Raw genomic sequence first — 22,423 nt, 5'->3', positions numbered from 1 at the left:
GCCCCTGCATATCAGCAACGTTGACTGGATATACCAGCTACTATTAAAGCCGACCAACAGGCTACAGCAGGGAAACCGAGGAGCTCGCTCACTGACGCACAAACAAATCACCAACGTCACCCCACACTGTGCATCTGATATATGACCTATCGGACACAAAACGATGGTGAAACTGTTACAGTTTGCTGACGCTGACCAAGAGATCAACACCGGAACCCAGCAGCAGCCGCCGAGTAACAGCACCGCACAACGTCAAAGGTATCGACATCCATAATACCCACTACTAACAAAACCTACCCTTGCATGACCTGTCGCATGCAGCAAGAAATCTGCTACTGCTCTTACTACCCGACCCAACTAACCCAGAGGTTTTTTCCCCTTGGCTCTTGCCTTGGCACTTTTTTTCCTCTGCCCTTCAAACCACTACCCTTTGTTCGTCTTTCGACCCAATCTATCTCCAGATGAGCGCGTATTAATGGTTAACAATAACCAGACGTACGCAAACATCGCAATACCCACATCCTGCGACACCTCACAAACTAACCCTTATGCAGACATGGCAGTAGACCTTTTGAGATGGCCATCATGTCGGTGTGGGCGTGGAGGGGCTCCACCTCTTGTTAAAATAAATTCTAAATCGATCACGCGACTGTGGGGGCGGGCGTTATGAGCTTGTTTACAGTGGCCACTACAGCAACAACAAAGGAAGAGCGTTACTAAAATAGCTGTAATTAAAAAGGAAACGACTTACTCGTCTTCAACGTTATCGTCATGAGAAAGTCCATTTGATGTGTATGCTACGGGAAGCATTCCCTTTTTGCCGTAACTCTGCCAATGTCACGCAAAAATATGGGTAGAGTGTCACATTTCCGACAAAAATTCAAACTATTTTCTACATTTCATAAGCATGGAATTAGATTCTTCCACTTGAGGTAATCGGCCGAAGAAACGGTAACAATACCATACATCCCACTCACCACCGTCATAAATCGTTTGGGCTTTCCTAGCATCTCACAAATAATTTATCATAACGCCCGCCACCACAGTCACGTAATCGATTTAGAATCGCAAGTTCGATATCTATCGTTTGGAGCCCGCGGCTTCGATACGCAAACATTCTTGGAAATTACCCATTCCTATGTATCGATATTTCGATATATCGCTGTGTGCTCTCGCTATACTAGTTTGTTTTGGTTATGGAGTCGTGTTTATACGTGTTGGATGTAGTAGGATTATTTGTTGTGTAAACGAAGTCATACGAAGACTGAGGATGTGCGTTAGTTGTTGATATGGCGTAGTCACACGTTTCACTATATAAATACGTGTTTTGTCTGAGTGCTTTCCTCAAATTATTTAAATTATGCAAGCTATGGACTCAGCAGAAAGTTCGCAGCAGTGCTCATCTGCCGAAATCGACATGAAAGAGACTACGGAAGAAAATGCCGCAAAGAACATACAGCGGAAAACCCCAGTTTGCTTGATTATCCTAGGAATGGCAGGATCAGGAAAATCAACTCTTGTGCAGAGGCTTACATTGCATTTACATGCGAAGAAGAAGCCTCCCTATGTGATCAATCTCGATCCAGCTTGTCATGAGGTTTCCTATCCAGCAAATATTGGTAAGTTCATCTCTTTATTAGTGTAACGTTGATATGATTTGTAGTGAAATAAACCAATGCATATTTTTTTTCTTTAATACGTTTACAAAGAAAAAAAGCATTTTGTGCGATACAGTGTAGTACCAGCTAAAGCGTTTAGTTTGAAGAAATATTGATTTTTTTTTCCCTTCAACATGCGTGAACATTCTGTGTACTAATAGGTTCTAACAGAATAAATAAATTTAAAGGGTAACGTATATCGACATTAGTGGTAGGCCTGCTTAAGCAAATCAAGTTCCAAGGAAACAATTTCTACTAGTCCAGAGTAATTGAACGATATTTTGCTTACCTATACGTCACAGGGTCAAACATGGTGGAAATCCATAACTTCCTTTGCACCGTAAGTGTTTAACACTGTAAAAAGAAAAAAAATGAGATTTGTGAATTTTTCATGACATATTGTCTCCATTGTTTACTTGTAGATTAAATGGTAGGCTACAGCACCTTCAGCATAAGTGTTACACTCATAAGTATGTAATCTTTCTACACCTTAAGGAGATACAGCTTTTTATTGCTTGGGTCGTTAGCAATCCACACAGTTTTTTTGCAGATACAACCTGTAAGCAAAGGTAGGCTAAATGAAATTTTTTAGTCGCGGGGATGAAGTCTCTTGAAAACAGTGTAAAAGTGCACTGAAACTTGTAGTCAGTAACCCACTATGGGAACTATTACAAATTATTAAATTAAAGTACTAATCAGTTTTGATCTCAAGGATTTATTAAAAATTAATACTCACATGTCAAAATAGTAACTGGTTTCGATTTTATCAAAAATCATCTTGAGAACAGTTACCAGTGGTGTCCTCCAGCACATAGTAATGCTCAAGCTGTTGTCTCTGCTCACCTTCTGATGAGACTGGTCTGTAGTTGATTTTTGATAAAATAGAAACCAGTTACCATTTTGATGTGTTATTAATTTGTAATAAGTCTTTGCATTCAAGACTGATTAGTATCGTAATTATCTATCAGATCACTATTATTTTCCAGCAATGTTTTCAAAAGTTACTGCTATAACTTATTTCAGCAATCTCCCTCCCCCTTACGTTCTGTACATGATCAATTATCAATTATAAATTTTCACCAATCACCAGAAATTTTATCTCCACCAAGTTGTATCTCAGTCCTAGGTAATTGCATTGATGAATTAAAGTCACCCAACCCAGTTGACATAATCTGCCTCTCTGAACACCGTGTGACCACTGGTATAGGAACTAGGCCTAAGCACAATGAGAAACTCAGACAGGAGAGTACTGCAAATGTTAGAATAAGGAAAGGTTCTCATAAAAGTATAATTAAAAATAATGTAAGTATATTTCATCAAAATATTCGGAGTTTAAAGAATAAAGTAAATGAGCTTCTAGTTTGTTTAGAAGATTTAGAAGCTGAGAATGAAATAGATATACTATGCCTGTCTGAGCATCAAATTGTTACTGATATGGATAAGGTAAATGTAAGTGGATATAAGCTCTCTTCACATGTAATGAGAGAAAATAGGAGTTGCCATATATGTCAAAAGTTATCATTGTGCAAAAAGTATAGAAACAAAAAAGTTTTGTGTAGAGAAACATATAGAAGCATGTGCCTGTGAGCTTAAATTAAATAAAGGCACATTTATAATTGTAACTGTATATAGGTCCCCATCAGGAAATTTTCATCTATTTCTGAAAAATTTGGACTCCTTGTTGTGCTATCTGTCAGACAGGGGGAAGCAAATTATTATTTGTGGGGACTTCAATGTAGATTCTCTGAAAGAGGGTAATAGGAAAAATGACCTTGAAGTATTACTCGGTTCTTTCAATTTGACACCCATTATTGATTTTCCTACTCGGGTGGTAAAGGATAGCAGCTCACTGATAGATAACTTCTTTATAGACCAAGATAAGTTTAACCAGATAAATGCTCAGCCTGTTGAGAATGGTCTTTCTGATCATGGTGCACAGCTAGTTACAATATATGACATAGCTCCATTCAGCAATACTAAACAGTCCTCCAAAGTAGTACGTCCAGTCAACGATTTAACAATTGCACATTTCAGGGAAAGCCTACAGCAGTTAGACTGGGATGAGGTGTACCGTGAACCTGATGCCAATTTAAAATATAATTTATTTCATGACATTTTTGTAAATGCATTTGAAAACTGCTTCCCCAAGAAAATAGTTAAATATACTCGTAAGAAACCTTGTAACAAGCCATGGCTTACTAAGGGTATAAAAATATCTTGTAACCGGAAAAGGGAAATGTATCTGACAGCAAGAAAGAGTAGTGACCCAGAAACTATCAAAAATTATAAAAACTACTGTGTTATATTAAGAAAACTTATTAAAAAATCCAGGAGTATGTGTATCATGTCTGAAATCAGCAACTCTGATAATAAAATTAAAACAATTTGGAATATTATTAAAAGAGAAACAGGTCAACCAAGAGCAGAGGAAGACAGTATTACCATCAAATTGAATGAAAACTTTACGAACAAAAAGTCAGACGTGGAAAATATTTTTAATAATCATTTTCTAAATGTTGTGGATATAGTAGGATCCAGGTGTTCATTAGAAGATGCTAGGCTGTTAATGGAAGAGGCCATACCTATGCAATTTGATACAATTGAAACCTCACCCACTTCTCCCTCTGAAATTAGGAAAATAATAAACTTGCTTAAAAGCAAAAACTCACATGTTATTGATGGCATTTCCAGCAAAATACTAAAAGCTTGTTCTCAACAGATAAGTAAGATTCTCAGCCACCTGTGTAATAGCTCTCTGGAACAGGGCATTTTCCCTGATAGACTTAAATATGCTATTGTTATACCTTTGCATAAAAAGGGGGATAGATCTGATGTCAACAATTACCGTCCAATCTCCCTTCTAACAGCTTTATCCAAAATTTTTGAGAAAGTAATGTATTCAAGAGTAGCTTCACATATCTGTAAAAATCAAGTACTAACAAAATGTCAGTTTGGTTTCCAGAAAGGTTTTTCAACAGAAAATGCCATATATGCTGTCACCAGTCAAATTTTGAATGATCTGAATAACCGAACACCACCCATTGGGATTTTTTGTGATCTCTCAAAGGCTTTTGATTGTGTAAATCATGAAATTCTGCTAGACAAGCTCAAGTATTGTGGCATGAGTGGGACAGTGCACAAATGGTTTAATTCGTACCTAACTGGAAGAGTGCAGAAAGTAGAAATAAGTAGTTCTCGTAACATGCAAAGATCAGCACATTCCTCAAACTGGGGAATGGGGTTCCACAAGGGTCAGTCTTGGGTCCTTTGTTGTTCTTATTATATATTAATGACTTGCCATTCTATATTCATGAAGAGGCAAAGTTAGTTCTCTTTGCTGATGATACAAGTATAGTAATCACACCTGACAAACAGGAATTAACTGATGAAATTGTCAATACTGTCTTTCAGAAAATTACTAAGTGGTTCCTTGTAAACGGACTCTCACTGAATTTTGATAAGACACAGTACATACAGTTCCGTACAGTGAATGGTATGACGCCATTAATAAATATAGACCTTAATCAGAAGCATATAGCTAAGGTAGAATATTGCAAATTTTTAGGTGTGTCCATTGATGAGAGATTAAATTGGAAGAAACACATTGATGATCTGCTGAAACGTTTGAGTTCAGCTACTTATGCAATAAGGGTCATTGCAAATTTTGGTGATAAACATCTTAGTAAATTAGCTTACTACGCCTATTTTCACTCATTGCTTTCATATGGCATCATATTTTGGGGTAATTCATCACTGAGGAATAAAGTATTTATTGCACAAAAGCGTGTAATCAGAATAATAGCTGGAGTCCACCCAAGATCATCCTGCAGACATTTATTTAAGGATCTAGGGATATTCACAGTAGCTTCTCAGTATATATACTCTCTTATGAAATTTGTTATTAACAACCAAACCCAATTCAAAAGTAATAGCAGTGTGCATAACTACAATACTAGGAGAAAGGATGATCTTCACTATTCAAGATTAAATCTAACTTTGGCACAGAAAGGGGTGAATTATACTGGCACTAAAGTCTTTGGTCACTTACCAAATAGTATCAAAAGTCTGACAGATAACCAACAAGTATTTAAGAAGAAATTAAAAGAATTTCTGAATGACAACTCCTTCTACTCCATAGAGGAATTTTTAGATATAAATTTAAAAAAAAAAATATTTAAAAAAAATTAAAAAATAAAAAATAAAGAAAAACAAAAAAACACAATAAAATAAAGTTGTTATATTAACTTAAGTATGTTGTTAAATTAACCTAATTATGTCATGTATTGGAAAATTCGACTCGTTCCACATCATTACGAAATATCGTATTCATGATCCATGGAACTAGTATTAATCTAATCTAATCTAATCTGTGTGTTTTGACATTTTGGACATTAATTCAGAGAAATCCTAGCGCCTCAAGCCATTTTTCAATGTTGTATGTAGTTTCATTCTTCACGTTATGTTAGAATGCCTGACGAAGCAGTTTCGGGTTAACTGCAGCCACTAGCTACAACTCTACAATTGAAAATTAATACTTATTCAGACAAAAGTTAATTGTACCTCCTAGTGTAGGATAACGTGACAAGGATGTGAGGGATATTTGAACTAGAAGAGACAGGAAATTTTTAGTGTCCTAATTAATTAGAAAATGAAAACCAGTATGAATTTGTAAAACAATTCTGGACTTGAGTAATACATATATTACTACTGCTGTATATGTTGGAAACAGCCCATTCAAAACCACACACTTTGTACCTTACTGGGCATTACAGAAGCATCTGATTCCACCCATCTCCTTTGACCCATGACATCATCAGTGTGGCAGAAATGGCTACTTACAGCATACGCAAAGTGACAACCATAATATCACTAAATACACGTGCCAACAAATGCAAACACAAATAAGAATGGCGCAATAACGTCTCACTTCAAAAATAAAATGAAACTAATGCAACAACCATGGAAAATTGGGGGTTTAGGGTGGGGACAAGCTAAATAAACAACAATAAAAGAACACCACTCCACCCCAAAACAAAAAATATAAAAAAAATTAATTTATAGCAGTCTGCTACACCAACAAAACCACAGGAATCTGACGCTTCTCTTGACCTATATAGATCAGGCGCAGCTGCTGATACCAAAAATCAAGACCTACAAGCCCAAAAAGTGGAATCGGAGATTTCCCTTGATCTATATAGCGCAACCGCAGCTATCGATACCAAAAAATCAACACCTACAACTCCAAAAAATGGAACCAAAGCCCCAACAACTTAAAACCCCAAATACGTCAGATTCACTACACCAATTAAAACCCAAGTGACCAACTGTAAATATATGACACACAAAACATCACAAGTACTATAGAATGAAACCACAATAATAATTACTTACCAATAAAAGCCTCTGGCAAAACACACACACACACACACGTGCCCACAATGCCACATGTACATATCCTGGACCTGAGCCTCTTGCACTCTCGTTAACCTCATGTTGTTGCCACAAACATGACACCTAGTAACATATTCAGCAATAAAAACGAACATCTGCAGAAAGTGTGTGACAGTCCTCATATCATCACTCATCTCAGAACATAATGGTATACTCATGAACTTCACTGCCATATCCATACCTAACAAAAAAGCAGTTGGCATAGTCCATATCAATTCAGGCAGGCTAGGAAAAAATCTTACCTTCATAGTGTCGGATCTTACTGGATTTAGCATACGTTAAAAAGGAGGACTAAGTAAGGAAGACAAATTTTTTTGTATTCTCCATAAAATTTTCTGCTCCGAGATACAGCCCTCCAAAGATGACATTGCGCATATCATTTTGAAGATGCGAATTTTGGAAAAAAAAAATTAAAATGCTGTATCTCTGGAACAGTTCTAGGTTTACTTTTTTTTTTTGAAAGATAATTGCTTTATGATTACAAAGAAATCCTGCATTTGGAATTATCTGTCAAAGTTCTTTTACTATAGCATTGTGAACTTTTTTTATAATTTAGGGACAAAAAAATTTTTTCAAAAATGCCATTCCATAAAATTTTGATTTTTTTCTGTTGATTACTACCATATAGTTCTACATTCCCTGTAAAGGAAAGCTTCCACTTTTAGGTTTTATAAACAACTGAAATTTTTACCATACATAAAAACTGTTTTATTACCACATTATCACATAACACGCTCATAAAAATCCAAACCTAGCCTTATTTAAAATAATTTTAGTTTTGAAGGATGAGTAAGAGACTCATTTTTCAAGCATTTTAAATGGTTCCAAAATGTATGTGAAAGATCCAGTGACTTAAAGGTTTCAATTTATATAACTTCTGTGCACTCTGTTTTCAACTGAAATTAGGCATTCAGTGAACTAAAAATGTGTTCCACTGCTTCAGTATTGTCCTTTGATATAGAGTGATGCCTTGTTGTTGAACCAATAGCAACTGGAGCACATACAATCTTTGAAACATTGTGTACAGGAAGTCAGTACTGATGGCATTGTTGCTGTCCTTCAGCTGGAAACCAATATCCAGTAGATGGTCCATGTGGTAGCATAAAGTTCACCACAATTTCGTTTAACTCATAACTGGTGTCAATAATCTCTGCAGTACACCAGTCACAGTCATACACACTATCACAAACATCCCCCTTCTCAGATTGTTTATCTGAATATTATCCTGCTGTTCTGAGGTGTTGGCTGAACAAACTAAGTTTCTTCTTTCTTGCTCTTTAAAATGCATGCAATATGAGTTCACCCATCACTCTGTGTCCAAAAATGTGTCTTCTGAATTCCTGTCACAGGAGTAGCTTGTTTAGACCATTCTTCTTTTTTCTGCTCACAGAATTCTTCAATTTCCTCTTTGGAGAAAAGAATGAGGGCTGTGGATGTGTAAGATTTCATGACTCTCGTAAAATATTCAGCAGTCTGAATTGCAGCTGTATTTGGTCTGGAAAGATTATGTTTTGCAGCATGGTGCTTCAGCAGGCCTCCTATGCCATCACAAGGCCCCTTCCCAGGACCCGTAGCACTGTATACCCAGTCAGTTGGCACAAGCAACTTACTCAGTCCAAACAGCAGATAACAATTTTTAAAATGACTAGGAGCACCATCAGAAATAATAATGATCTTCTCTGCCCCTGTTTGCAGTTGAAGAATTTTGCGCATTGCTAGCAAAGCATGCGCTGAGTCATGTCCTGTGTCATCACTTACAACTGCAACACTTGTGGTCTTGTTTTGAAAATATGTCACTCCTGTAAAAATTGAACCTGGTCATTACTCCAATGATACCCTTGTACTTCTTGTGGGAGAATTTCAGACCAATTCCCAGCAAAGTCACAGTGAAGCACTAAACATAATTCTTCAGCCTTACACACCGTTTCACTTCTGCAATGTGTTATTGCAATTTCTTCAGGTGCTGGTGTGTGACTGCTTTCACTGGCCATTTACCAAGTTCATCAATGAAACTGTCAAAGGCAACAGTTTTCTTAATTGGTTTATTGTCCTCCCATGTTATGTAATTTCTGAAGAGTTATCTGCTACGCCTTCCAGGCCAAGTTTCTGTAAAGACAGTCCTCCCTTTCCAGGGCATTCACCACATTCTTGAAACAAACAAGTCTCTTGCTTTACATCACAGACTACTAATGACTTCACATGCCCAACCAAGGTGTCATATGTCACATGTTTCAGTAAGTTCTTCAAAGTTACCACACAAAGTTCAAAATTTACGTAGTACATACATAAACAGACATCTCTAGGAGGGGTGGAACTACCCATCTAGGTTGTACAGCATAAAACTTTGATCTTCCAATATGTGAAGTTGTATAGTTGCTCTTATAAATTGCAGAAAGTTTCTTTAATACTGTGAGTTATGTACCTCTTCATATTCACAACTTTTTGACCTTCAGTTGTTACAACTATAGTGTCTTTTTTGTTGGCACTCTGACAAGAACAGCCCCATTTATCTTGCAGAGGAATTGACTCCACTATTTGAATTGAGCTGCATCTACAGGATGACTATAATAGGGATCTGTTCTTCCAAAGACTCCTTTTACAGACCTCACATTTGTTGATGTGTCTACCATGTACTTTGAAGCTGATGGAATGTGGTTCAAAATTGTTTTCTTTGAAAATGTCTCTGGGATAATAATTAAAATTTGCACCTTTTCACTGTAGGATGCACTATATTCAACAGCTGAACTGATATTTGTGAAAAATTCCTGGCGAGAGATGCAATAATGCTTTCATTCATTTTCTTCTGAAGATGGAATTTCTATTTTGAAGAGTGTGGTCAGTTTTGCTGTAGTGTATTCATCCTTAGCTTTAGTAATTTCTCTGCACTTTCTTGATGCATAGAGCTTATGACTCATCTTCACTGTCCACAGTTTCTTAACAGGACTAACGCCTACCTCTGTGGTTGACTGATTCAGGGTATTTAATTCTTCCTCTATTGATGCAAAATCTGCATCATCTCCACCATAGGAGGCTTCACCATGTTCAGATACTATCACTGTTGTTATTCTGTCAAAACATTTAGAACACAAAAAGTCATCACTGGAAACATATTCACTTTAAAACAGAGTCTTCAAATAAGAACACTTATTCCCAACCTGAACAAAGTCTGTTGTTTTTTTTTTGTCTTATCCAGGGTGTCCCATTTATCTTGACCAGCCTAAATAACTGTTTTTCCAGATGCAAATTACAAAATGTTTGAAGCAAATGTTCTTTAGCCATCAGGGGGACATCAATCAGCATGATTGCCTTTGTTGCAACTTTGTTTTTTACAAAGATTTGAACAGCTGTATGACTATTTTTAAATGGCACCCTGTAGTTTTTATTTGGTAATTCATTTCCTCTCCTAAAGACCTATTCAAAAATGTATCAAAATGTACCATTCACTGAAACACAATGTTATTAATTACAAAAAACAACATTGACATTGATGCTCCCAGCACTTAGTGCTGTTACTCGGGGTAATGGAACACATCCACATGCTGACATTGACAGAGGACAAATGTAAACGTAAGTAGAATGCACACCCGTCATTCCGTCAACCATCGTCAGTTGAAGAGTCGTGTGAGTAGAATGTACACCAACAAAGAGAAGGTAGAAAAGCTACTCGTCTATGGGGAATGTTAGTTAGCAGAACAGTAATTACAATACTGTTTTCTTACATACTGGTACATTTAGTACAGTAGTTTAGTCCTTTTAAATACTGTTGTGTGGAGTGGGCATACAGTAAAGGCTGTCCTTCATACAAACAGCATCGACATAACGTTTCTTTTATTGTTGTTGTTGAAGGTAGGCAAAACGCTATGCAGGTAGCAGAACTGTACAGAGAGCGATATCCTGACAAGAACCCACCTTCCCGATAGATATTTTCTCGTCTTCTTGCGACGCTTCAGGAAACGGGAATTTCAACCCACGACAACACAATCATCATAGCACTCGCACAGATGAAGCTGCCAAAGTTATTGTACTTGCATCCGTTGCTATGAATCCACGTGTGAGCACACGACAGCTTTAACATGAGATTGGCATTCCTAAAACCAGTGTACAATGTATTCTTACACGTCACCGGTTCCATCTTTACCATGTACACCTACATCAAGATTTGCATCGGAACGATTTCCAGAATCGTGTACAGATCTGTCAGTGGGCACAGCAGCAAATCCTCGCCAACCCAAACTTCTTCTTCAATGTTCTATTTACCGATGAATGTTCCTTCTCAAACAAAGGACAGGTAAATACAAGGAACATGCATTATTGTTCCAGCGACAACCCACGATGACTTAGATAGGTGGAGCATCAGTGTCAATAGAGAGTTAACGTCTGGTGTGGGATGCTTGATACTAAAATTGTTGGTCCTTATTCAATCAATGGTAGTCTAAATGGCACAGCGTATGCCAACTTCCTCAGACAAATTCTTCCACCTCTTTTGGATGAAGTGCCGCTAAGAACCAGATGCTTATGTGGTATCAACACAATGGGTGTCCAGCACATGATGCCTTGCGTGCACATCATGTTTTGAGCCGTAGGTATCCTGCCAGATGGATTGGTCGAGGAGGAACAGTTACTTGGCCTGCTAGGTCTCCTGATTTAAATCCTCTGGATCTTATTCTTTGCAGATGCATTAAATATGTTGTCTATCGCAATATTCCAACAACACCAGGACATGCAGGAACGTATTGTGCTTGCTTGTAATTCTCTTCAGCAGGCGACACTGGAAGCAATAAATAATTCTTTCATTCAACAAGCTCACCAGTGTAACTTTGTCCATGGTCACCACGCTGAGCACTTTGAATGTTCTACTCCTGGGCAGTGGTACAGGGGAGTCAAAGTCAATTTTTTATTAAGTTTTTACTTGGTTTTCATATGTTTTCTGACAACTCTAGCGAGTGAACGAGTTTGTGATTCCGAGCTCAAAGTCAGTGTTGTGTTATGTAATTAATAACATTGTGTTTCAGTGAGTAGTGCACTGTGATACATTTTTGAATAGGTCTTTAGGAGAGGAAATGAATTACCGAGTAAAAAATACAGGGTGCCATTTAAAAAAGTCATACCGCTGTTCATATCTTTGCAAAAAACAAAGCTACAACGAAGGCAGTCATGCTGATTGATGTCCCCCTGACAGCTAAAGAAAATTTGCTTGAAACATTTTGTAATTTGCATCTGGACAAACAGTTATTTAGGGTGGTGAAGGTAAATGGGACACCCTGTATATCACTCTTTTATGGATATGCAAATAGTGAGCACACTTCACTCTCCAGTGGCCTCAGTCAGAAGTCATTTCAAACAGTCTTTTTCACAAAACACGCTGCTACTGTGTCAACTGGCAAATTTCTCACGAAAACACAGAACTCACTGGATGGTCTCAGATTTCTTAGAAGCCTCTTCAGTAAACAAATTGGCACTGAACAAATACAATGCAGAAACCTGCAATGAACAACCACGACAAAGAAACTGACAAGAAACTACAACAAAGTGTAAGAAATATCTGCAACACTGAAAGTGAAAAGAAATAACTGTAATAAAGAAATTGATAAGAAATAACTGCAACAAAGACAATAAAAATAAACATTGTAACAAAGAAATTAGTAAGAAACAACTTCAGTGAAAACATACATTATCCTTGAAAGTAAAAGAATGATTTTTTAAAAATAAAACTGTCTAACTTAAAAAGTGGAAGCTCTCCTTTACAGAGAATATAGTACTATATGGTACTAATCTCCTAATCAACATAAAAATATCTAACTTTTCAGGATTGGTATTTTTGGAAAAAAAAACATTTTTTCTGTAAATTATAAAAAAAATTGAAAAGAACTTTGACAGTTATGTAAAAATGGAGGATACCATTGTAATCATAAAGAAATTATCTTTCAAATATAAATAACTCTAATAAAATATCTAGAACTGTTTTAAACAATTTTCTGAAATTCGCATCTTCAAAATGGTGTTCACAGTGTCGTCTTTGGCAGCCTGTATCTTGGGGCAGGAATTTTTTTTTGGAGAAAACAAAAAATAAATGTTTCTTACTTACTCCTTAATTTTAACATATGCTAAATTCAATAACATCCCAGACTATGAATGTAACCCCCCCTTCTGCCTGAAGTAATACGGATTATGCCAGTTAAAAAAATTAGACTTCTTTCTGCACAACAAACACCAAACTAATCAGATGTAACAAAAATGCCAAACACATAAACAGAAAAAACCTTAATAACTCACTGAAAACACTTCCACAACCCACGTTACCGCACCAGCTACGTATCTCAAAACCATGTTAGCATGATGACTACCAAACCCAGTACCACACATTAAACTCAGCATGTTCACATCCACTGCCAAGGGGCACCATCAGATGCAACACGACATCTACAGACACAACCAACTCAAAAACTTCATACTGTAGTGATGTTGTCACACACCACAACACCGTTACGTCACAGATCTAACCAGACGGGTGGAATTGGACGCTTCCGTTGACTGTACTAGATAGTGCAGTGTTTAGGACAGTGGGCTCTCGGTTTGATGAAATGGTAGTCAAATCCTTTGTCCAATCTTCCAAACTGCATAACATAAGCCTCCAGAAACTGTTAACAGCCTTTGAACTCCACACCTCGACTAAGGTCAGAAGGAGCAGCTTATATACTCCTTTCAGGAATATTTGAATGATGAGTATTTGACTATCCTTCTGTACATGGACATTATGGTTTAATAATATATTGCTTGCATAATTATTGTCTTCCAGATAGGCAAAAAGTAATAGTCATTTCATTTGGAGGCGTCAGACATTTGGGTTCGTGGGAAAAACTTGGCCTGATAAGAATTCATAGAGTGATCTATAGTCACAATTAAGAGATTGTGTAGGCTGCTGTTTAGCATAACCCTCACTCTTGCACACAGGTATTTGCACAAAAGACCAACATCAGCATGGTATTGTTATGTGGCAACTGCCCCCTCATACCACCTGTGACTACACCAGGAGATCCAAGTCCATGATTTCAGTGCACCGGCAATTTTTTGTCAGTTGTTCTTAGAAAATGACACTGTCTTCTAAAATGTGTCTTATTTTCAAATGAATCATGGTTCTGTAACAACAGACTTATTAGTTGCCACAATAGTAGTTATTACATTGTGTATAAGTCCTATTGAGTGTGATGAACAGATTTCCAAAAAAAGAGGGGTGTGGAATTATGGAGAATCATCCAATTTATGCTGATTTCTTTTACTGTCCAAGAAGATCTCTCTGTTGTTGGAACATAATGCAACTCTTGGATTGATGCAGGGTGTGGTTTAATTGGGGCCTTCAGTACTGTGTATCACCCTTGACTAATTACATCATCAAAGTAGCAGACATAAACGACTCATCAGAAAGTACAGCATCTGTCATTACTCATCCACTTTACTGTGAGTTGCATGTTAATGATAGATATAGGCATCTTGTACTGGGTGGATGGGGACCAGGGAGGACTCAGGTTATTGTGCCAATCTCTCTAACCAACAAGTTTGAGGTGCTCTCTCTCAGCGAAACTGAGCCAGTGGGATTCAGTTTGCCTGTTTTGGGGAAACCTATTTCATCCAGCGTCAGGTGGAGGGAAACAAAAATGGGTAAGGCCTATTAATCATCAGCAGTGCAAAAGTACGGTGAATGGTGGTACCTCTTAGGGAAATGGCAGCAAGGGACACGAAAGGACACCAGGTGCACTCAGAGCGTATGCCTTCAGGCCTCATTCAACATGTTGAAGAAGCTATTCCAGGAGCCATTGAGGGGACAGGGTGCAACAAAATGCAGATTGTGGCACACATTGGAACAAGTGATGCTTGTCATTTCAGCTCCAAGGTTGTGCTTGGGTCATTCCGGCGACTGACAGAGGAGGTTGAGAAGACCAGCCTTGTGCATGGAGTTTCAACAATGCTCACAATTTGCTGCATTGTCCTCAGTACTGATCATGGCCCTTGGTTCTGAGTCAAGTGCAAGGACTGAACCAGAGACTTCTAAGGTTCTGTGACAAGCTAGGCTGTGACTTCCTGGACGTGCACATAGGGTTGAGAACTGTAGCTAGCTGACTTTGTTTGGATTGCACACAAAGATGTTTTTAGACTAGGTGCCACCCCATCCAATGTGTGAGATCGAAAGAAATGCCTCCCAGGTGAGAGTATAAAAATCCTAATGGTAAACTGCCCATGTATTTGCAACAAAGTGCCAAAGTTGAAAGAGCTCGTGAAAAGCAGTGAAGCTCAAATTATACTAGGTAAAAGAAACTGGTTGAAACCTGAAATTGATAGCAGTGAGATTCATGGGAAAAATTTAAGTGTCTATCGAAAGGACAGGCAAATGGGAAATGGGGGTGGTGTATTTCCCGCAGTTGACAAGAAACTCAAATCCACCAAGATAGAAATTGTAGCTGCATGTTAGATGGTAGAAATTGAAGCTGCATGTGAGATTGTTTGGCGTGACACAGTAACAGGGATGGGCATAAAATGCTAAGTGGATCCTTCAGTTGCCCACCAGACTTGTCTCCTGATGTTACCGAAAACTTTAGAGAAAATCTGAACTAGTATGTAAGTTCTCCAGTCATACTGTAACCACCAGTGGTAGACTTTTATCATCGAACAATTAATTGGGAAAATTAGTTTTGTTAGTGGTGGAGGTGATAAGATATTATGTGAAACTTTACAAAATGCGTTCTCTAAAAACTACCGAGCACAGTTAGGAATCCCACTCACGATGGACATGTATTGGATCAAATAGCAACAAATAGACGTGACTCTTTGAGAATGTCCATGTTGAAACTTTCATCAGTGATCATGACACGGTCATGGCAATAATGATTACCGAAGTACAAAGGACAACTAAACAAAGCAGAAAGGTATATATTTTCAGTAAACTAGATAAAAAAAAAAATCAGTATTGTCATGTCACAGTGAGGAACTTGAAACTTCCAGCACAGGACAGGAGCACATAGAGGAACTCTGGCTCAAGTTTAAAATAATTATTGACCTCGCACTGGATAGATATGTGCTCAGTAGAAAAGTCCATAATGGGTGGGAACCTCCATGGTATACAGTCACAGTAAACAAACTTCTTAAGGAACAGAGATTGTTGCAAAATAGGTGTAAAACAAATTGTAGGGCTATAGATAGAGACAAGCTGAATGAAATGCATTTACCTGCCAAGAGAGCAATGTGCGATGTGTTCAGTGACTACTGTAGCAGGATACTGTCAAATGATCTTTCACAGAAACCAAAAAAATTCTCGTCATATGTAAAGGCTGTTAGTGGCACTGAAGTTAGTGTCCAGTCCCTAGCGAATGAGACTGGAGCTGAAATTGAGGGTGTTGTTGTGGCCTTCAGTCCAGAGACTGGTTTGATGTGGCCCTCCATGCTTCTCTATCCTGCGCAAGCTTCTTCTTCTCCAAGTAACTATTGCAACCTACATCCTTCTGAATTTGCTTAGTGTATTCATCTCTTGGTCTCGGTGTATGATTTTTACCCTCCACACTGCCCTCCAGTACTAAATTTGTGATCCCTTGATCCTCAGAACATGTTCTACCAACCAATCCCTTCTTCTAGTCAAGTTATGCCACAAATTCCTCTTTTGCCCAATTCTATTCAGTACCTCCTCATTAGTTACTCGATCTACCCATGTAATCTTCAGGATTCTTCTGTAGCACCTTAGAGATTCGAGCGCGCACGGAGGCTTTCCAGCAGTTGTTCTTCCCACGAACCATACGCAAGTGGAACAGGAAAGGGAGGTAATGACAGTGGCACGTAAAGTGCCCTCCGCCACACACCGTTATGTGGCTTGCGCCGTATAAAAGTAGATGTAGATTCCAAAAGCTTCTATTCTCTTCTTGTCTGAACTAGTTATCGTCCATGTTTCACTTCCATAAATGGCTACACTCCATACAAATACTTTCAGAAAAGATTTTCTGTTACTTGAATCTGTACTTGATGTTAACAAATTTCTCTTTTTCAAAAAGGCTTTCCTTGCCATTGCCAGTCTACATTTTATATCCTCTCTACTTCAACCATCATCAGTTATTTTCCTCCCCAAATAACAGAACTCATCTATTACTTTAAGTGTCTCATTTCCTAATCTAATTCCCTCAGCATCACCTGATTTAATTTGACTACTTTCCATCATCCTCGTTTTGCTTTTGTTGATGTTCATCTTATAACCTCCTTTCAAGACACTGTCCATTCCGTTCAAGTTCTCTTCCAAGTCCTTTGCTGTCTCTGACAGAATTACAATGCCATCGGCGAACCACAAAGTTTTTATTTCTTCTCCATGGATTTTAATTCCTACTCCAGTTTTTTCTTTCGTTATCTTTACTGCTTGCTCAGTATACATACTGAATAACATTGGGGATTGGCTACAACCCTGTCTCACTCCCTTCCCAACCACTGCTTCCCTTTCATGCCCCTCGACTCCTATAAGTGCCATCTGGTTTTTGTACGAATCGTAAATAGCCTTTCCCTCCCTGTATTTGATCCCTGCCACCTTCAGAATTTGAAAGAGAGTATTCCAACCAACATTGTCGAAAGCCTTCTTTGAGTCTTCAGATGCTAGAAACGTAGGTTTGTCTTTCCTTAATCTAAGATAAGTTGTAGGGTCAGTATTGCCTCACATGTTCCAACATTTCTACAGAATCCAAACTGATCTTCACTGAGTTCGGCTTCTATCAGTTTTTCCTTTCATCTGTAAAGAGTTCATGTTAGTATTTTGCAGCAGTGACATATTAAACTGATAGTTCAGTAATTTTCACATCTGTGAACACCTGCTTTCTTTGGGATTGGAATTATTATATTCTTCTTGAAGTCTGCGGGAATTTCACCTGTCTCATACACCTTGCTCACCAGGTGGTGGAGTTTTGTCAGGGCTGGGTCTCCCAAGGCTATCAGTAGCTATGATGGAATGTTGTCTACTCCCGGGGCCTTGTTTTGACTTAGGTCTTTCAGTGCTCTGTCAAATGCTTCACACAGTTTCATATCTCCCATTTCATCTTCATCTACATCCTCTTCCTTTTCCATAATATTGTCCTCAAGTACGTCACTCTTATATAGTCACTCTATGTACTACTAACACCTTTCTGCTTTCCCTCCTTTGCTTAGAACTGGGTTTCCATCTGAGCTCTAGATATTCATACAAGTGGTTCTCTTTTCTCCAAAGGTCTCTTCAATTTTCCCGTAGGCAGTATCTATCATAGCCCTACTGATATATACCTCTACATCCTTACATTTTCCCCCTAGCCATCCCTGCTTAGCCATTTTGCACTTCCTGTCGATCTCATTTTTTAGATGTTTGTATTCCTTTTTGCCTGCTTCATTTACTGCATTTTTATATTTTCTCATTTCATCAGTTAAATTCAATATCTCTTCTGTTACCCAAGGATTCCTACTAGCCCTCATCTTTTTACCTGCTTGATCCTCTGCTGCCATCAATATTTCATCTCTCAAAGTTACCCATTCTTCTTCTACTGTATTTCTTTCCCCTGTTCCTGTCAGTCGTTCCCTAATACTCTCTTTGAAACTCTCTACAACCTCTGGTTCTTTCAGTTTATCCAGATCCCATCTCCTTAAATTCCCATCTTTTCGCAGTTTCTTCAGTTTTAATCTACAGTTCATAACCAAGAGATTGTGGTCAGAGTCCACATCTGCCCCTGGAAATATCTTACAATTTAAAATCTGGTTCCTAAATCTCTGGCTTACCATTATATAATCCATCTGAAATCTTCCAGTGTCTCCAGGCCTCTTCGATGTATACAACCTTCTTTCATGATTTTTAAACCAAGTGTCAGCTACGATCAAGTAATTTCCTGTGCAAATTTCTACCAGGCGGCTTCCTCTTTCGTTTGTTATCCCCATTCCATATTCGCCTACAACTTTTCCTTCTCTTCCTTTTCCTACTATCAAATTCAAGTCCCCCATGACTATTAAATTTTAGTCTCCCTTCACTATCTGAATAATTTCTTTTCTCTCATCATACATTTCTTCAATCTCTTTGTTGTGTGCAGAGCTGCTTGGCATATAAACTTGTACTACTGTGGTAGGCATGGGCGTCGTGTCTATCTTGGCTACAATAATGCGTTCACTAAGCTGTTTGTAGTAGCTTACCCGTGCTCCATTTTTTTATTCATTACTAAACCTGCTCCTGCATTACCCCTATTTGCTTTTGTCTTGATCCTCCTGCAACCAAACTTCACTAATTCCCACTATATCTAACTTTAATCTATCCATTCCTCTTTTTAAATTTTCTAACCTACCTACCCAATTAAGGGATCTGACATTCCACACACTGATCCATAGAATGCCAGTTTTGTTTCTCCTGATAACAATGTTCTCGTGAATGGTCCCTGCCGGGAGGTTCGAATGGGGGACTATTTTGCCTGAGGAATATTTTACCCAAGAGGAGGCCATTATCAACTAACCACACATTAAAGATATATGCCCTCGGGAAAAATTACAGTTGTAGTTTCCCCTTTCTTTCAGCCGTTCGCAGCACAGCAAGGCTGGTGGTTAATGTTACAAGGCCAGATCAGTCACTCATTCAGACTGTTGCCCCTGCAACTACTGAAAATGCTGCTGCCCCTCCTCAGGGACCACATGTTTGTCTGGCCTCTCAACGGATACCCCTCCATTGTGGTTGCACCTATGGTACTGCTATCTGTATCGCAGAAGCACGCAAGCCTCCCCACTAGCGGCTAGGTCCATGGTTCATTGGGGTGGGGGGATTTAGGGTATCAAAGCAAAAGCTGAAATTCTTAACTCCATTTTCAAATGTTCCTTTATAAAAGAAAACTCATGAGAATTGCCTCAATGTAATCCTCATACCACTGGAAAGATGAGTGAAATAAGTATAAGTGCCAGTGGCTTTGAGAAACAGCTGAAATCATTGAAATTGAACAAAGCTCCAGGGCCTGATGGAATCCCTGTCAGATTCTTTACTGAATTTGTGGTTGAGTTAGCCCCTCTTCTAACTATAATCTATTGTAGATCCCATGAACAAAAAATAGCGCCCAATTCTTTGAAAAAAGCATAGGTCACACCCACCTACGGGGAGGGTAGTTTAAGTGATCCACAAAGCTACTGTCCAACATCCTTGACGTCATTTTGCTGTAGAATCTTTGAACATATTCTGAACTCAAATATAATGAGGTATATTGAACACAATGACCTTCTCAGTGCCAACCAGCATGGATTCCAAAAACACCTATCATGTGAGACCCAACTTGCACTTTTCTCACATGACATACTGAAAGCTTTGGATCAAGGCAGTCATGTAAATGGAGTATTTCTTGATTTCTGAAAAGCATTTGACTCAGTATATCATCTACACTAACTGTCAAAAGTTTGATCACGTGGGGTATAAAGTGAAATTTGTAACGGGATTGATGGCATTTTGGTAGGGAGGACAGAGCATGTTATCTTGGATGGAGAGTCATCATCAGATGTAAAAATAACTTCAGGTGTACCCCTGGGAAGTGTGTTGGTACTCCTGCTGTTCATATTGTACATTAATGACCTTGCAGACAATATTAATAGCAACATCAGTGTTTTTGCAGATGATGCAGTTTCTGTAATGAAGTACTACCTGAAAGAACCTGCATCAGTATTCAGTCAGATCTTGATAAGATTTCACAGTGGCACGGAGATTTGGAACTTACTTTAAATATTCAGAAATGTAAAACTCTGCACTTCACAAAATAAAAAAAAAAAGCACAGTATCCTATTACTATAACATCATTGAGTCACTGTTGGAATCAGTCAGCTCATCCAGATACCTGAGTGTAACACTCTGCAGGTATATGAAATGGAATGATCACATAGGCTCAGCCACAGGTAAAGCAGGTGGTTGACTTTGGTTTTATTGGCAGAATACTAGAGAAGTACAATCAGTCTACAAAAGGGATTTCGTATACATCACTCGTGCAACCAGTCCTAGAATATTGCTCAAGTGTGTGGGACCAGTACCAAATAGAACTAACAGGGGATATTGAAAGTATATAGAGAAGGGCAGCACGAATGGTCACAGGTTTGTTTAATCCACGGGAGAGTGTTACAGAGATAATGAAAGGACTGAACTGGAAGACTCTTGAAGATAGGTGTAAACTATCCTGACAAAGTGTTAACAAAGTTTCAAGAATTGGCATTAAATGGTGACTCTAGGAATACACTAAAATCCCCTATTTATCACTCACATAGAAATAGTGAGAATAAGGTTAAAATAATTACGGCACACACAGAGACATTCAAAGAATTATTCTTCCCACACTTCATACGTGAATGGAATAAGAAGAAAGCTTAATAATTGGTACAGTGGGATGTACCCTCTGCCATGCACTTCATAGTGGTTTGCAGAGAATAGATGTAGATGTGGAAATCTAATTTGTGTAATGTACATACCGAAGCAAGCATTACAGATCACATTTGTTAGCTTCACCTGCTCGTAAGAAACTGTCACCTTTTAACCTAATGTTGACATCAGACTACCCTAAAGGTCAGTTTGTCACCACAGCCTACATGCAAAATAATAATAATAATATATAAGCAAAAATATTATTGTCAGTGTTTCGTTCACTTTTTGTTTGTGCACATATGACATCACACACAGAACCATCATGCTGTGGATAAAGCAAAGTATGGTATCTGTGTCTTTCATCTGTTGGTTTATAATGATCTAAGGTAGCCATGTTTGTAGAAAAGAACGCAAACATTCATAGTATGGACATAATCACTGTATATCAAATTTCTACCCAATTTTGTTTCACTGTAACCACTGGTGATGCCAGATTCCAGCCTTATGGCTTGGCCAATGGCCAGAATGATTCATCGAGTATGGGACTATGACTCCCTCTAAAATAGCCACAGAAAATGAAAGATAAATAAAAATAAATACAACAAAATGTAACAGTGGAATGTCAATTTCCAAAACAAATATAAAAGGTAGTGAACAAGTATTCTGTGAGCAAATGACATTCCATTTTGCTGCCAGAAGTGCTTCCACAAAAAGAACAGCATTGAGATAAAGAAAACAAGAAAAACAAATTAATGTACAAGCCAAACATGATTGTAACCAAGTTGTTTAATAAAAATGAAAAGAACCATATTACGATAAATGTCACATTGCAACATCAGTAAACCATATATGGCTTGCAGTGATGCCAAATAGCAAGTGTCTTAGTCAGTGAACTTGACATTGTTGCTGGATACAGGTTTGACAGATCTCTGGTTTCCAAGTGACTGGGAACTGCCACCCGCCATCT

General features: G+C 38.2%; 1 protein-coding gene across 1 annotated transcript in view; it reads left to right on the top strand.

Moving 5' to 3' along the window:
• Positions 1-1,179: 1,179 nt before the first annotated feature.
• The window catches only part of LOC126246560 (GPN-loop GTPase 1), a 74,064-nt gene continuing 52,820 nt past the window's right edge, over positions 1,180-22,423 (top strand). Inside the window, exon 1 of the mRNA XM_049948404.1 lies at positions 1,180-1,619. Within this exon, the coding sequence (XP_049804361.1) occupies positions 1,361-1,619 (259 nt within the window). The 5' untranslated portion in view covers positions 1,180-1,360. The remainder of the gene's footprint in view (positions 1,620-22,423) is intronic.

This window comes from Schistocerca nitens, chromosome 1 (assembly GCF_023898315.1).
Source record: "Schistocerca nitens isolate TAMUIC-IGC-003100 chromosome 1, iqSchNite1.1, whole genome shotgun sequence".
Lineage (NCBI taxonomy): Eukaryota > Metazoa > Arthropoda > Insecta > Orthoptera > Acrididae > Schistocerca > Schistocerca nitens.
This window is presented reverse-complemented; position numbering and strand designations above follow the sequence as displayed.